The 17,720-nt window shown below is 38.3% G+C and overlaps 1 protein-coding gene across 8 annotated transcripts in view; it reads left to right on the forward strand.

Moving 5' to 3' along the window:
- The first annotated feature begins 293 nt into the window (after positions 1 to 293).
- SFI1 (SFI1 centrin binding protein) overlaps positions 294 to 17,720 on the forward strand; it is a 43,665-nt gene continuing 26,238 nt past the window's right edge. For 7 of the 8 annotated variants that reach the window (XM_085305775.1, XM_085305774.1, XM_085305776.1 and 4 more), the window contains exons 1-15: positions 294 to 565; positions 673 to 755; positions 4,628 to 4,738; positions 5,058 to 5,152; positions 6,603 to 6,720; positions 6,986 to 7,088; positions 8,352 to 8,508; positions 9,296 to 9,457; positions 9,894 to 9,961; positions 10,733 to 10,825; positions 11,296 to 11,393; positions 15,363 to 15,444; positions 16,358 to 16,536; positions 16,772 to 16,847; positions 17,426 to 17,521. In XM_085305775.1, the coding sequence (XP_085161901.1) occupies positions 736 to 755; positions 4,628 to 4,738; positions 5,058 to 5,152; positions 6,603 to 6,720; positions 6,986 to 7,088; positions 8,352 to 8,508; positions 9,296 to 9,457; positions 9,894 to 9,961; positions 10,733 to 10,825; positions 11,296 to 11,393; positions 15,363 to 15,444; positions 16,358 to 16,536; positions 16,772 to 16,847; positions 17,426 to 17,521 (1,458 nt within the window). In that variant the 5' untranslated portion in view covers positions 294 to 565; positions 673 to 735. The remainder of the gene's footprint in view (positions 566 to 672; positions 756 to 4,627; positions 4,739 to 5,057; positions 5,153 to 6,602; positions 6,721 to 6,985; positions 7,089 to 8,351; positions 8,509 to 9,295; positions 9,458 to 9,893; positions 9,962 to 10,732; positions 10,826 to 11,295; positions 11,394 to 15,362; positions 15,445 to 16,357; positions 16,537 to 16,771; positions 16,848 to 17,425; positions 17,522 to 17,720) is intronic. The other variant, XM_085305780.1, reaches the window with a different exon arrangement.

The raw sequence follows: 17,720 nt of genomic DNA on the forward strand, positions 1-17,720 counted from the left end.
TGGCGTGAGCCGTGAGCTTACGGCCAGGCGGTACGCGGGGAGCGCGGCCGGCGGCGCCCGGCGCTGCCGCCGCCCCTCCCGCCCGCTGGGGGCGCTGCGGCGCCGCTGGGGGGGGCGGGGCGGGGGGCGGGGCTTGGGCCGCGCGCGGGCGGCGCGCGCCGCTCTGAGGCGCCGCTCGCGCCCTGTGGTGAGGCGCTGGCGGCGGCGCCGCGCTGCCCTCGCGGGCCGCAGCGGCTGCGAGGGCCGGAGGGGAGGCGCGAGGGGTGCGGAGCGGGCGCGCGTGTGCGCGGCGGCGGGTTAGGTGCCGGTTTTTTCCCACCTTCATTATTAACCCCTATTTTTGAGTAAGGGCACGTGGCTTAGGGTCTCTTTTCCCATTTTACAGCACTTTTCCAGTCACAGCTTTATTTATTTGATGCTGTCTTGGCTTTCAAATGGTTGTGACTGTGCGTTACCAGTAGCTCCCGTCCGTATGGTATCGTTCGAGTCAGCAAGGCCGCGAGCGTGCGGAAGGACGTTCCTTACACCGAGTCCAGCCGTTCGCTACGCTCTGCGTGCAGGTTGGGTGAGTGGAGTCCAGGCCGTTTTTAAGATACGCAGAATGAATTTAGCATAGGCTCATTTGATGGATTCATCATAAATAACAAGAAATAATTTATGCTTTGTCCAAAGATCACGTACAACATTCCTGTGCAGAGAGTGCGTTTGTTTACTACAGACTTGGAATTGTAGGCAATGGAGAAGTCCAAGAGCAGGTAAGCAGTAATAAGGTGCTGCTGTGTTAAAGGACTCGGCTGTATTATTTTCGCTATTATGACTTAGGTGTTCCATGGGATAGAAACAAATGAATTTTTTTTATTGATTTATGTGGAACATTCTTAATCAGAAAACAGGAGAAAACCCCCACATTTTAGTCTTGGTTTATGTTATATTAACACTAACATCAAAAAAGCATAAGGTATTAAACTGAGTTTTAAGATACTTGGATACAATCACTTGCCCGGCCAAAGATTTCCTCTGTGGTATTAAGCAGTTCTTTTATCCTTCACATGTTTTTGTTTCCTAACTTTAAGATGGTGAAATGATTCTTCTTCAACCCTTGTTTTTTCTTGGCTACTTCACATGAATTCTCAAGGGCATGAGCTGTCATCACTACATATGTGTAACATCTATCACACACAGTTCTTGATTTTTAAGAATAGTCTATTTTAAATTATGTGTGTTGAAAGAATCATTACATATTCACATGCCTTAGACTTTAATAAAAACTTTTGCATGTTCCACACATGCTTGATTTTTACTGTTTTATATGATGTTGTAACTGTGTCTGATCAGACTAAGTTTATCTTGGAATAGAGAAGAAGGTTTTGAAGGGAAGTGAGTCTAATACAAATGTACAAGAACTGTACAAGAAATGCACTGAAAACTATTTTGCAACATTTAAAAAGTGCCTGAAACCTCTTTTCTTCAAAAGTGCATGCAGTTAACTCAGCTGCACATCTTGACGTTCACAGAATTCTTTTGTCTGCCAGAATGGGCCCTTCTCTTTCAGAAAAGATTCAAATAATATTTTATAGGGGACCAAGAATCTTTCTCTCTGGCAAAATATAGGTCTTGTTTTCTTTCATTAACTTTGTTTTAGCTTATTACACTTTGCTGGAACATGCCAAAAATATTATTTTTTTTTCTGCTATGAAAATTTAACTAATAAGCTGTTGGATTTGTTTTTCTTTAATTTATTGTCAAGACTTTGAATGAGTGCTCAGTTGAACTCCTGAAACCTACTAGTATGGATTATTCCAATAACTGCAGGACCAAGATTCTTTCTGGCTGCAGCCATGTGTTTTTCCTAGCTTACCTCAGGTGATTATTGGGATGAGATTTAAGGCCATCTCTTCTGTTGAGGCTTACGGAGTTGGAGTTCAAGAATGTGTTTGTAGTTCTAATGTGCAAATTTTCAGGGTGGTGGCAGTATTTGTTTTGAGAAACAAGCTTCAGTACAACTGGCTCATCAGGTTTTATCTGGTTAGATTTTTTTTTTATCATGTTTGTTTTCAGAAAATTGTTGAAGCAAAATACTTAGAATTTGTAGGTGCATTTTGAAGGTTTTTTTCAAATTAAAACTAGGCTTCAAAATAAACTGCATAATAGAAGAATCTACTTAATTTTGCTTTTTTAATGATGACTATGTGAAAACAGGATTTTTTAGCAAATTTTTTCTAAAGAAGGAATGTACTTTGTTCAAACATAAGGAAGACTAGGAAAGATATCCTTGTAAACAGACTGTGTATAAGTGGCTTTCCTATTAAAGTGATCGCTGAGAATCCTCATTTCAATTCCGTAGTCCTCAAAAGAGTTTTTCAGCAGTAGACAAAACAGCTCGATATCTTCAAGGATTAAAAAGAAAAAAAAAATAAAAGAAAAGCGTGCTTAAGTCTAATCCTTTTTTTTTTTTGTAAAGGCCTTAATTTTTACTGTGTATGTATACGTGGGAAGGGAAGCACAAATACATTTTAATTAGTTTTTATTTCAACTTTAGAGGAGAAAGGAACTGTCTATGACATGTTTGCTCTGAAATCTCTTACTGTTTTTCAYAGGGAAATGACCTTAAAATTCCAGAGATAAAGTTAGTGAATAATGCTTGAAAAGAGGGATGTTAAATGTGTTTTAATATTGTGTAGCTGTCAATTTCTCTATGTGATTATATAGCTTTGTTACAAGTTAATTTATAGAAATAATGCCACTTCTTTACAGTTAACATGGTCTTACATGCAGTATTTCTTTTTTTCTTTCCTTTTAAGGAAATAGCTGTGTCAGGCATTTTGCTTCTGTTAGTGTTCTGTCAGCTACTGAAAATCAACACTTTGGTACTCTTTTCTTGTTTTGCTTTAATTTGCATGTTCATTTTTATTTTAGCACAACCTTGGGAACTAAAGCAGTTCCCGTTGGAAAGACGTGCATTTGTTATAGCAAAAGTAAGATCACATTTCATTCTACAGTATCAAATCTGTTCTGACTATGACTGCCTTAGTTGGTAAACAGAAGTTGTCCTGTGAACCGTAGTATTCTTGCTATCCCATGTACTGAATTTGCTCTACTTGCTTTGGCATTATGTAAATTCCGAACTATTTTTTTTTTTTTTAAAGGAGGATGAGTGGAAATAAGTTTTATATTTTTTTCTGAAGTTCAGCCAGGGACAGCAGCAAAAATGAATGGCATTTTTAGATCTATAAGATATGGAGAACTGAGGACTCTTATTTGAAATCTTCTGTTAATGCGTAGGTCTGAAAGATTAACCTATAGCTCTTGTTTCTTTTGTCTTTTTCTGTTTTGATTTCTCTGCTTGAGTGCTTGGAATGACTTAGCAACTTGGCTTGGGGTAGGTAGCTATGAACTGAAATTTATGGGAGAATTTTCATGTGGTTGTGATAAGGGACATCTAGGTATTCTGGACTTAATCCTTTTATAACAGATATGAGCAACTTCATTAAGCTTAGTGGTATTGGTGTGAGCAAAGGTTGTGAGTTTGGACTTGTGTGCTTTTTGTTGCTAGCTTGTGTATTTTTATGGATCCTCTCGTTTTCCTTATCTCTATCAGAAATACAAGTGGATGAGAAAGTTTTGGAAAGTATTTATACTCCAGAGATGAGACTTCCGAGTTCTTAAAGTATAGGCTAGGTCATCTTGACCACATGGGCAACTATTTGAGAGAATAATAATAATAAAAATTGGTTGGATAAGAGATGATGACTGCTGTTTCTGTTCAGAGGTAATCTTATCCTTTGTAGTCAAAATCTTAATTCCCGCATTCAGACCCTTCTCTATCTTAATCTTCAATTGTTTGCAATTCAGTTGAAATGTAGCATCAATTTTTACCTGGTCAGGTGTGATAATTAAATTTGAATATAAAAGCAGAGGCTGCTCTACTTGGGTTAAAGGATTTGAAGGCCATATGTGACTTGTAAATTGATTTGTGCCTGGTTTAGCATGTGGAAGGAGAGTGAATAGTAAATGGGATGGATGAACAGATTTGATTCAAGTTGCATATTTTCTATGCTGAAAATGAAGGAGTTCTTGAACCTATTTAAATGTTCTTTGGGAAGACTTTAAATTTGGTATGAGTTAAGATCAGCATGCTGTTTCTAGGAACACAGTGGTAGTCTCAAAACATAAAATTCAAAGTAGTTAATATCTGTTACGTAAAAAAAAAWTTTTATATTAAAGTAACAGAGATTAATATTAGCAAGGAAAATGTATTTATCATTATTTACTGGTAGGCCTAGATGTTTGATTGAAACACAGAACAGAGCATAAAAGGTGTGTTGTTCGTAAGTCTGTAGTTAGCTGGCTCTGATATTTGGTAAGTCACTTAAAACATCTCTTTCTTTCCTTGATTTTATGTGAAGTATTTATAGGCATTAAACTGCTTGCCGCTTGTCATACTTAGAGTTTTGGAGAGAAATGTCACAAAAGGCTTGCATTTTTCATGCAATTAGATATTGTTAGGCCAGTCAGACAAGCCTGGAAAAGAGATGGTGTAATCTTCATTAAAACTGATTTATTGTCAACTTGGAAACCTTTATAAAGTTTCCTGTGTCCAAATCTTTTCCATGTCCAAACTGCCTAGATGCTGCTGTGACCAGAAGATTCTTCAAAAATCTTCTGAAGCGTGGAAGGAGGAGTGGTGGACTGCTTGCGGAGAGAAGAAACTAATCCTCAGAGCTGACTGCCATTATAGGTGTGTGAAATGACTTCGTTTTGTTGTGTGCATATAGCAATGTGAAAAATTTTCCCTAGGTTCAGAAGGATTGTGAATACTAGTAAACAAGTGACACCAATAGTACCTATAGGCTAAGAACAATGTCTTCATTACTTACATACTTTTTTTTTCCTTTCCTTCTTTTTCTACATTATTCATGTGACATAAAGCACTGTTGTCCTAGGATAAAGTCCAAATTTCTTATCTGGCATATCTTCAGAGTGTAACTGACCTTGAAAGAATCCTACTTATAGGCATTAGTAATGATTTAATTGAATGGCTCTTTTAAAATTTTCAGATATTTCATCTACAGTCTGATATTCAAGGCTTGGAGAGCCTATACGTGCAAGCAACAAGAAAAAAGGAATAAGAATTATATTGCAAAGTCCCATGGTAAGTGTAGAAGGGCCAAAAACTATGTTTATTTGGAGACAAGTTGAAATGGGAGTTTCCAAGGGAGGTACTTGCACAGAATCTCTGTCCGTGGATATGTTTGTGCATTTGTCTCCCTCATCCTATCGAGCTGTAACGCTCTTAGGTACAGATGATTGTCTACCTAAAAATGGCAGAGGTGGGTTCCTGCACTGTACTATGTAGCTGTGTAGTTAGTTAGGGAAGCCAATGAATAAGCATAAGGGCCACTCCATCTGCTTTGAATTGCATGTTTCTGAGGGTTTTTTAATGTATTCAAAAAGATATTTGTTATTGGAGTTCTGTATCGACTGTGGCTATAGAAATTATGTATTGATTTAATGTGTTGTGAACTTAATTGCACGTATTTTATCTGTATTACTCCTTCCATCACGTGCTTGCGATTGAAAGGAAGCCTAAGCTTTAGAAGTGCTCCTGGTTTTGGGCTGTAGGTTCTTTTTTCTGCAGCGGATTTGCGCTATTGATGAAGTTGCCAGTATTGGCTGCTACTTCCTTCAGTTTCAGAGAATATCTATTTCCCTGATGGAGAAGATTTTTTTTTTTTTTTTGAAGTGAAATTATCATTTTGTTCTATGCTGATATCTGATATGCAAAGTAATTTGATTGGTATCTTTGCATATCAAGGTAGCCTTGGAATATAGTATAGACTGGCACCTTTTGAAACAAACTGATACACTAGCTAGATTCCCTTTCTTAGTGAGAAGAATTACAGAGTTACTTAGTTTAAAAATAAAAGGTGACCTGTTTTAGGGTAGATTAAAACTAGATCACGAAGAACCCTTCAAAAATGTCTATTTTCTTAAGTATAAATGTTGAAATAACATAAAATCAATCATGGTTTTTGGATGATTTCTTTCTAATAACTTTGCTTTAATGATGTCAGTTCTATGAGCCAGACTGTTGATTGGCTGGAATTTGGGATTCCTATTCTGTTTTTAGCTATGCCTTGCTTGCTAAATAAACTTAGCTTGTTTCTGAGTGGTTTATGAGTTTGTAATGGAGAGAGGATAACTCTTGTACTGATTAACTTTTTACAAGAACCAAAGAAAATCTTGTAAATCTTATTGAATAAGGTTGTTATGCTGAATATTGTGATATTAATATATACTAGTAAGCATTGAAGACAAATTTTCTTTTAAAAAGAAAGCATAGTACCAACACCTGAATCTGGTAATTCACACTGCTCTGAGCAAACTGCATGATGTCATTGTTTGGGATTCCTGTCAGCATGACGTCCTCAACCTGGGTGGACAACAGTGGCTGTGGTTCTGGTGGCTGTGATTTGAGGGTTTCCCACGAGGTGTCACTGTGGGCTAAGGGGATGGGAGGAGGATAAGAACTGGTATTACAAGCTTATTAAAAATGACAGGTTCTTGCATGCCCTTAAAATGCTGTCATTTGTTATGCATAGCGAATAAACAGAAACTACTCTGGACGTGGCAACGCTGGCTGATTTATGTTGATGTTCGAAGAACAAAATATGAAATGCAGTCTGTGGCACTGGCATTCCGGAACAGAAACTGTTTGCGGTAAGAATAGATTTGAAACAGGCGGAGAGGCATTGAGTGTAACATGGCTTTTATCTGTATTCTGTGGTCTTTTGCTGAGCTCTTTGGTCCACATTTTATTATTTATTTATTTTCTTTAGTGTGAATTCTCCTAGTTTACCTCTGGACTGCAAATTTAAAAGATTAACTTAATTTAAAAGATACCTTTTCCAGTGAGAGGAAGATGATTTTCTGCAACAAACTATGGAAACTGGTTTTGAACACGTCTGTGACATTGTCTTGGCAGCATATCGTGGGCAGTGTGGAGAAGGCGACGCTACCAGAACTGTGCTGGACGTAAAATTAATGTTTTGGCTCTGCAGCATTGGGCCCAGAGTCTTCAGTTCCGAGTAAGTCCTAAGAGCTCCAGCTGTTAAAGTTCCAGACATTTAGGTTGCTTCCAGGTGTTGTCAGTACATCACAGATTAAATGAAAAATGGGCCTTATGCTCGTTTTCTTTGCCAATTACAGAATTTATAATGGAGGCATCCTAAACAGGATGTTTTTACAAAAAAAAATAATAAGGAATCTAGACAAAACAGCCTGGATCCATGTGTTATATTTGTGAAGAAGCAGACTTGCCAAAGGAATTATTATTATTTTTTTTTTTATGTAGTGCTTGATAATAGTGAAAGTGTCAAGAGTTTTATTCACTGAAGAACTAACTGCATGTAAATAAGAAGTAAAAGAAATCAACAGGTCTGCAAGTTTGGAGCTGTGGCATTTTGGGCAGGGCATGAAAGATGGTTGCATCCAGCTCTCCCAGAGTTTTGAAGTCCACAGAAGTCCTATGTGCTGTTTTGTAAGGGGCAAGATAGTACCAATCAGCTGATTGACAGCACCTTGCCTTTTTTATAAGAGTATTTTCTATGTCTTTATGAATTTCTGTCAGCATGTTTAACTCCTTTTTGCAGAGAGAAAATAGTCCTGCATTTCATATTCTTGAGAGACTGTCAGCTTTTGCAGTGTGGTTCATCTTGGATGAAGTGAAAGTGAAAATGATGCGATTTTATTTCTTTACCTGGAACTGATCAGCCCTTTGCTAGAGAGTTTTATTGCTTTTTATCCACCTAATTAAAAAGATAGTGATATTTAATTCTGCCTTCACTGTAAGGTGGTAGCACTGCCTCTTTGATGTCATTATTGTACTAACAAGATAATTATTTGGAAAATTTTGTCATATCTCAAGAGATGGTTCTTTAAATGAAAGAAAGTTCAGAAAGTACTGTTCTGGTGTTTTAACGGAGGAAGTGCTAGAGTATCTTAAAGTTTGGTGTTGGCAGTCTTTGTTTCCCTACCTTTTCTATGCTGGTATTCTTCTGGGCATTTGGGTAAARTATTGTGGGAAGGCAGGCAATACATGTAGGAGGAATGTCAGGATATAAAATTGGCATCCTGAAGTGGAGGCAGGAGGGAGGGTGTCATTGCCCATATATTGCATTTTATTATTAACTCTGAACTGCCTTAAAGTATTGTTGGTTTCAGTGCTCATGATTTCCACCTTCAGATTTTATGTGGAATTTCTTGTTACCTGTGTGGTGGTGGTCTCTGCTTTTACTTCTCCACTCTTGTCCACTACTTTTTCCTTACTATCCTTTCTCCCCAATTGTCAGGCTTGGCTGCAGTGGAGAGAGCTGTATTTATATAGTCAGAGTGAGAAGCAGAGGGAGAGTAGGGCAGTAACTCACCATCAGCACTGGAAACTGAGGACATGTATGGAGGCATGGCTGGGATACTTAAACCTCCAAAGGACGAAGAGACGTCAGAATGGTGAGTGAAAATGAATTAGGACAGAGTTGGGCTCAGCCCCTTTGCTAGGGCACAGTGATGTTTTTTTTGTGTCCTAGGAGACACTGCAATGCCAGCTGAACAGATGATATGTGACTTGGGCTTACTGTGCACTGTCACAGGCCTAGCTAGCTAAGGTGCAGTTATATACTGGACTATCAAAACAACCACTTGCTGGCAAGAGGATGGATGTGATCTAAGAGGAAATGTTTTATTGTTTGCTTGGCCAAGACTTGCCCGTGGTGGATTATTCTTGGAGATACCTGTGAGAACAAAATATTCATGGCTATTAACAGTCAGCCTATGTGTAGATTTTCTTGATAATCAGACAAAATAAAACTGAATGGGGTGGTAAAGATTATTGTACTGGTTCTTTCTCTTTCTCTCTTGAAGTCACAGGGTTGAGTTTAGACACTTGTGTGAGTGGCTGTTGATTTGTGGTAGTGGAAAAGAATCCAACTTGGGTATCTGGAAGCTAATAATAGCAGTATGTTAAAATGGGAGCAAGCTTGTGTATGTTGAATAAGTAGCATAGTGTCTTAATTTTTCTCTTTTAAATCAATATGGTATTTTACTGCTTTAAAACTGCATTCCTAAACAAAAAGAAGATTGTCCATAGTTGAGTGTTACTGTGAATTCTTATCATAACTTCCCAGTGTTAGAGTTTTTGTCACTTGAGAACTTGTGGCTTGAATGTCACGACCATGATCTGATATAAATGACCCCAGAATTGAACAAGTCAGGAGTAATTTGTATGTTTGTTTTCTAGAGCTGGCTCTGGAGCATCACCAAGGAAGGGTAGTCCAGCGGTGTTTCTCAGGCTGGCGACTGTCATGGGAGTGCAGGAGAAGAATGCATGCTCACCAAAAGCTCATTGAAAAGCTAGCAGCAAAGATTGTGTTATGGAGAGTCTTTGCAAGCTGGAAGCATTGTATCCTTTGTGTATTTAGTACCTACTGGAAACAGGTAAAAATATCCTTTTAGGGGAAGGATATGGTTAATTAACAGGAATGTCATGCAGTAGCATCGTCAACAAACATGTTGTTATGTATGTAAAGCTATACTAGCAATTAATAAAACTATTGCAGGTACAATAAGCCTGTTGACAGCTAAGAACCTGCAGGAGATCATTGAAAGTTGAAGAGGAGTTCCTGACTTAATACTGAATCAGGAATGTGTTGTGGTAAACCAGCAAGCAATATCTAAAAACTCAATCATAGTCAAAATACCTCCTTATAGATAACAGTGCAGGAAATTCCAATATTGAAGCAAATTGAGATAAGAGTTCAGTGCCTGTCTGTGGGGCAAGGTTGTATATATGTGAGAATGGGCATTTCCATGTGAAAGATGCTTTAACTCAGTGACAGATGTTCTGTGTGTGGAAGAGGCTTGGCAGTGTGAGCTGGCTGAAAAACACCACCGGCATCATTTGTTGGTAAGAAGACTGTTATACTTCAGCTGCAAGAAGCTCTGGAAAGAATTCAAATAGTTACGGCTGGCAGTGTGTCTTTGATACTAACAATGATGTATGGTTGTTAAATGAGGAATGTACCATTTCCTGTTATGATGAGTTCAGGTCAGACATCAGGTTTCCAGATCCCAATTACTGCAGAATCTGCCAGACTTTATTCTTCATGCAGAGAAAGATATAATGGCTGCTTGAATCCAGATGGGGAAACTGTACTACTCTCTGAAATAATTATTCTTCTGATCAGGAAACTGGTTAAGTTAGCAAATTAATCTTGACAATTTAGGGCTCTCATGCTCCACTGACGTTTTCACCATGCAATAGCATTTTCCCCTCAATATACCCTGTTGATTTTCCTCACCTCTATTACTTATTGCTACCTTAAATGTTTCTGTCTGCTTTTACACTGTTTTGCTACAGGAATTATTTGTACTTCCCTCTCTAGTAATGTATACACCCTGTTTCCATATGAGAGTTCAAAGATATCTTGTGCACATGCAGTGAGTTAAGACTTAAGTGTTTTTATAAAAAAAAATAAAATAATCCTTGAGGACTCTTTAAAAGGTGGTCACAAGGCCTTCAGCTTTTTTGGTGCAGATAAGTACTGATCATCACAAGAATGGAAATTAACCTTGCTGGATTATAGTTTGGAAATGTTACTGACTGAAGAGCACTTCAAGGCAGGATGCATATCTGGTATTGTGTGAGTCCACTGTTACAACACTGTTGTTGTTACAGCAATTTGGGCTTAAGGGTCTTCGGCAGAATGTCATGAATGCTCGTCTTCAACAAATGAGAAAAAATCTGGCATACCGTCAGCATCAAGTCACAGTGAGTTTGATTTTAAACTGTTCTGCACTTGAGTGTTTCTTGAGCTGTCTCATTACCTTACACCTTCGCCTACAAGATAGTTTGTTAAATCTTTGTTAAATCAGTGGCTTTTCCTAATTACTAGCAGCCACAGAATCTCTTGCATAAGTCAACTATTAGTCTTAGACATATTAGTTCAGTTTTCTGTTTTCCTGTATATCTCATGACTTTTTCTTTTGCCAGAAAAATTTGTAGTGAGCGTTCCTTCATTTTGCATTGCAAGGAGCAATTAGCTTTAATCCTGGATAGAGAAAATAAGATATACTGAGCTCCTAGATTTTTTTTTTTTCATACACTGCTTTGTTTTATGAAGCAGGGTAACGTGCTGCAAGGGTTGCCTTCTGAATGCAGTTTCAATAGGACATTTAGTTATTTCCTTCTTTGCATTCTTCTCTCTCATTGTCTATGTTTTTATCTTTGTTTCTTTTCAGGTGCTGCAGAACTTCTGGAACCATTGGAAGTCACGTTTGGAAGAAAAGGAAGAAGAACAGCAGCAGGCTTTAACATCAGTGGCTCATACCCATTACAAGTATGCAGAGAAATATTCATATTTAAATACAAATGTGAGGCTTGTAAGCCTTTGGTTCTACTTCAAAATCTGGTAATGCTTTCAGGAGCTTGACCATCCTGATGCAAGTTGCTGTTTTTTTTTTTTTTTTTTTTCCTGAAGAATGGACAACTTACACCTCTTGCTTATAGCTGTGAGCCTTGTTGATATTAGCTACAAAACTTGAAAATCCTGCTGGTAATAGCAGTAGGTTGGAGCATGAGCACATATAAGGCTTAAAAGGCTTGCTGCTGCTTTGGTAGCTCATGTAGACTAGCTATGCTGCTGGAGGTATTGCAAGAGTAAAGATAAGGGTTTTTTTGCAGGGGCTTAATTTGTTTAGTACTAGGTATAAATCAACATTAAAAAAGTAGGCAGAGATTTTTTTAAGTTTAACCTCTGGAGGTTGGTGAGAAGTACGTATGTTATGGTGAAGTTGGAAGGCTATATATATTTGCTTCTGGTGTTTTTTTTCTGTCTATTTATTCTTAATGCTGCCTTCAGCCAGTTCCAAAATAGCAGGATGTGGAAATATTCTGAATGTTGACTCAGAACTTTCTTGGTTTTGGGTTAAGCTTAGCAGGAGAGAATGAGACAAGACAGGTCTGTGCTATGCAGTATAGCGTGTTGTGCTGTATGGTACACAGATCCTGGGGCTAGAGTTGAAACCGAAAACTCTACAGCCATGATATTGTGGTGCTGCTCTGAAACTAAACCTGTTAAGAGGTCCCAATTTAGTATATTATAATGAGCCACCTAGAGTTGTTTTGTTTAAGGATAATACGGGAGGGTGGGGTACTGCATTCTGCCATGTGTGCGAATATGTGAAGTTTTGTTTAGCACTGCCTGCCTTCAAGAAGATTCTTGATTTTCTACAGATCAGAGAACTACCCAGTGGCCTAATAGATATCTTCTGTGCACTAAAATTTTTATCTCATTTCTTTGAAGCCTCCCAGCAAAGTTTGCTGTAAGAAGTAAAGTTTCCTATTGAAAGAGGCTAATGCTTCTGGAGAGGAGTGATGTACTTGGTACTAAGTTTGAGCTGATTCTTATTTCGCTTATTTTTGGAGCATTGTTACTGCACAGATCTCAAGTTGTGGTTAGAGACTGTTAAGTGGAAAAAATTCAGGCAGGGATGAAATCTCTCCAGTGTTTAAGTAGTTTTTACTATCTGTGGATTCCATTGCTGGTAGTGGTTTTGCTGAGTTGTAGTTTGTTAGCAATGTTGGTAATTCCTGTGCGTAGCACTGGATTAAACGAACCACTGAACACCCAACCTAAATAAATACGTGCAACTTGTACAACTTACTGTATTAATGAGGTGCCATTCGTTTTTGGTTTCCTTCCTCAGGAGAAGTGTCCGCTATGTTTTCAGGATTCAAATCAGACACTGAAAGCCAAATAATAGTAATTTCTTTTCTAAATTGAGTAGGGTTATTTATTTCAGACAGTCTTTCTAAATTAAGTGGGAGATAGAGATTGAGGAAATGTTCTGAAAGCTGGTTGCTTCTCTTTAGATGCAATATGTCAAAGCTGGTAGGTGGTTGGGGAATAAAATTGCCTGTTGCCATTCAGGCATGGAAATGGTTTAAGAACTGTGAATATAGAACTCATAGGAAAAGCATATAGACTCAAAATGGTTATACTGGTTATGTTTGACAACTGTAGTCTTGCACCAAAATAAATAAATCACAACTGCTGGAATTATTTTGGTTTAGGTATACAGTGTAGAATTGAGTGAAATTACTAGGAATCTTTCTTCAGAGGTGTTAAACATTTTTGTTTTCTAGTGAAGTAAATGGATGCTATGGGTTCTCACTCTGAACATTTGACTCTTAGCCTTTGTCTTAGAATAGCAATAAAAATTACTAATTACTCTTACTGGTATATTATGGGGGCTATGCACAGAGTTTTAAGATACAGGAGTATGTGTTTATTCATTATAGAAATCACATGGAAAAAAAATTGATGGAGAGGGAAAAAAATATTTTTATGTGTGAGATTCCTTAAAGACCTTAACTGGGCTCATATTCTTATTTGTGGATGCAATCCTGACTCTCCTCAGGTAGTGCTATGATGCTATTAAACCATAGCGCCCATTTCCTGTATTAGAAGGCTAATAAAAAGTTTGCTCCCTTTGAGAAAGGCTGTGTTTTGACATACGCTCTTACAATGAATGCTCTTCTGGGACACTTTTCTTCCTGTGTATGTTGGAAGAAAAACCTGTCCTTTAACATTGAATCTTCTTTCCTAGCAATCTTGGGACCTTGCACCTTTCACTGGGAGAAGACAGTCGCATCCTGTGCTCCTTAGATTGATATGTTCTGTCATCAGAAGCCTGGCTTCACAGTTGAAAAACAAGCTAGAAAAAGCCTGTTTTGCCTTAGAAATTGGCTTACTTTTTGAGAGATTCACAAACAGCTTTAGAGGGCAGGCTGAGTAATGAGGGCAGTTGCCTTTATACATGCCATTAGGAGTTTTTCCAACCCATGTGAGAGTGCAGCTGTGGTGCATTAGCTTTCCCTCTGGAGATGGAGGGAGAAGAGGCTCAAAGACCCAGGAGTTGCAGCATGAAACTGTTGCAATGCAACTTGTGCCTTTCTCACCAGGGAAAGGATAAACAGATGGTTCAAAGCCTCTGATGAGTTCTACAGCTATACCTTGATTCCAGGAGTGAGGAATGTTTTCATGTGCAATTTCTATTCTTTAAAAACAGTATAAATGAACGTCTGTTTTCTGAATGCAAAAGAAGAAATTGTTAGAAGCATGGTCCTTGCTCAGAAGTCCAGGAGTGCTTTCTAACCAGTCCTGTGTGTAAATAAAACTTTCATAGTGGCTTGCCAGAACTCATATTCCACATCTGTCTCTGATGCACATACACGCTGTCCTACTAGTCAGTGCCCAACTACTGCATCTGTGGTCAGACCCAGGAGATGCTCCAGAAGAACCATCAGTTTTGAAACTTGTGAGTGTACACAGATGAAAGGCACTCTCAATGGCAGCCACCAGTACCCTGCAGGAAGACTTACTTAACTCATGTTGTTTACCAACCTATAAGCTTGTAATGAGCTGTAATAACTACCTACCTACCTACCTAAAACTACCTGTTAAGAGTCCAAAATATCTTTCAAGGCTCTTTAGGGTTGGGACTTGCTTGCAGTCTAATTACTACACCTACATTGCTGAGTTTTAGAAAGAGCAGATGTAGATTGGACTGGGTGTTATTTCCCTTAGGCTTTAGCTCAGGCTTCTGGACTAGGACAGTTCTATGGTGTGCATGTATCTGTGAGAGATATATAGCACTCAATTCCAAATATATATTGCATCTTTAGAATACTAATTTATGATGATTCTTGTGCCCCCCTGGAAAGGGATCTTCTTCATAAAAGAAGACTTGGTTAAAATCCATTCATTCTTGATGTCAGGACACACTGCTCCTCTTTATTATTTGTTGTCATAACTTTTTGCAAGTCCTATTACAATTTATTTATTTATTTATTTATAAGTATAGTGTAGGATTTTTAATGTTTCCAAGGGAGGAGGGAGTAGACTGTATTTATAGTGGAGAAATTCTTAAACATTATTTTATAATTTTCTATGTATGTGTGTGTTCATGAGTAAAATTAATGAAGTGATCAGAAGTTAGAATCTTTTGAATGATGTGAATGAAAGCAAGGAGTTCTAGTAACTTCAACAAATTCATTAATCTTGTGTGTTCTGGGTAGAGTTTCAGAGGGTGGACTAATTACTACCTTTTTTCTTTTTTAACCCAGAGAGTAATGAAGATATATGGCTGACTGATTTCTTTAGGGGGAAAGAAAGGCTTGCATGTCTCAAAATCAAGTAACTATTTAACATGTAGACAGATTGGTCTTTTGAAGTCCATAAAATCAACCTGTTGTTGTCTAAAGGAATCCTGTCTTGTGCTGATGTTACTCTGTTTGCTTGCAGGGAGGTATTGATGAGAAAGGTATTCGACAGGTGGTGGCTGAGGGCATGCAAGCAGCAAGAATACCGAATGGGAGAGAAGAGGGTAAATGTAACTCTTTATCTGGCCTTGATCAGGAAGTAGAAGGGATGATTTCTTAGTCACCATCTGTGAACATTGGTTACATAAGATAGTGTTGTAAATTCTCTTTTCCATGGTCAGGGGTCAAGTCAGGGGAGATACAGATCACAAGCAATGTTTACCAGAACACCTTTTTAAAATTAAGCTGTTCTTAATAATAGAATCAAGCTATTGTTATTAATAGCAGATAACTATTCAGGCAATATATTCACTTATTCCTTCATACAGTATATATGTGCGCATGCATGCCCACACACACACACTTTCTCCCTCTCTCCCTCTCTCTCTTTGTTAGGTGGTTGGAACAACACTTGGGAGGCCAACTCCAGCTGTTTATTAAGATGCGAAGGGTTGTACTGACACACTAGTAGATTCTAGATGTTCAGAAAATCAAGCGATCCTTTGTTTCATCAGGTGTATATATAATTCTGATGTCTTTGTTTGCATGTAGCAGCCACTGTTTTATTTGATCTGGTCCAAGTTATACAAACCGTTTTTGATGTTAGTGTCTGGTGACCTTGTGCAGGTTCAGCTGACTCTTTGTGTTCCAAGTTTATCATTTTTTTAATGCAACAGGACTAGTCTCTGGAGCTTATCAGTTCTTCAGAGACTTTCACATTCTACTTATCAGCCTATATTTTTCCTCTCTTCAGCCTACCATTTTCTGGTAATGATTTCTCCATCCACACAAACGGGTACCTACAGAACACATTCAGAAAATCTCATAGGAAAGGGGCTTTTGTGACATGTCCATTGTATTAACTTGAGTGTGTGTGGGGGGGAACGTAGGACAGTTTTGTTGTCGCCCTTGAAGAATTGTCTTCTGTTTTTAAGAGGCTTGCGTYGTACATTCATTGCTTTCTTCTCTCCATTATAGGCTGTATTTCATTTTGAGAGACAACTGTTGGTTTGTTTCTGGTCCTCCTGGCGCAGAAGAACAAATGTGCACCTAGAGGGGCAAGAGGACTTGGTTCGTGCCAGAGATCACTATAGCTACATGCTACTGTTAAAGACTTTCTGTTTGTGGAAGCAAAATACTCAGGAGAGAAAAACAGAGTAAGAAGCTTCTCAAAAGGGAGAACTGTTTGGATCGGCTTTGTGGCAGCCAACTTTGACAAAGCAGCATTTAATTCACAGTGATTCTGACTCCTTATTTGTGCTTTAGAATCTACTAGTTTGTCTTTCAGTAAATGACTTACTGAAAATAGTGAATGTGGACTCATGCCTCTGTCGGAGGGGTTTACTAACATGAGTTACATTGTAAGAGAAAATTAAATTGTTTTTCCTTTAGGAGGCTCAAGGAGATGCAGGCTGTACAACTTCACTATTCAAAGTGTCTGCAGCGATCTTGGAACAAATGGAGAGAGGTGAGACTCTTAACAGGTGGGGAGAAGTTGGAATCCTTTTTGTTATGTTGAGATATTTTTACCCATGTGGCTACTTAGGAACAAAATTAAAGGAATTTTTAAAATTTTAAATACTAGTCATTCTGAGCTTAGCATGGTGGATAGTTTGTAGCTCTGCATGGGTCACAGTAGGTCTTATCTGATGGCATTTCACTTTTATGCTTGGCCTTTCCCTTGCCTTCTCTTTAGTACCTGATGTGCCAGACATGTCTTGCAGCATATTGTGAGAATCTATGACAAACTTTAGAGTTGACAATGGTCTTGTTCCAGAAGTATTAACTTGAGTGAATTGTGTCAATCTTAAAGACTATTCCTGGAAAGTATGGAAGAAGACCTCAAGACCTTTGCCCTTTACAAGAAACAGTAGAGTGCAACATTAGTTTGAATGAGAACTTATGCCAATATAAAGGATTGATGTTTCCCCAGAAATTAGGAATGTTCCTTTTACCTCTGCTCTCTTTCATTGCCTATTTTCCCTCCAGCATGTCTATATCAGAGGTTGAGGTGTTTTTTTTTTCTTTCTTTTTTTTTTCTTGTAGTATGTGGGACATCAGTGTGAGAAATGGAAAAAATTGGTGCGAGCAGACATGCATTATCAGCACATGTTACTGGGAAAGGCCATGGCAGGTTGGAAGGTAGGAGCGAATGCCCTTTTCTTTGTTGAGCTTAACTGTGTGTGCTTGACTGTGAGAACTGAAGAACTGCCACACTGTTCCACTCTAGTGGCTTACATACCAAGTGTGCAAGGTAGAACAGAGCTATTGTTGCTAAATAGGGTTATGTGAGCTTTATCAATGATTTTTGAAGCAAAAGAACTAATGTAACTTGTAGTTT

This window comes from Rhea americana, unplaced genomic scaffold, assembly GCF_003343005.1.
Source record: "Rhea americana isolate MKP2758 unplaced genomic scaffold, rheAme1 scaffold_227, whole genome shotgun sequence".
Classification (NCBI taxonomy): domain Eukaryota; kingdom Metazoa; phylum Chordata; class Aves; order Rheiformes; family Rheidae; genus Rhea; species Rhea americana.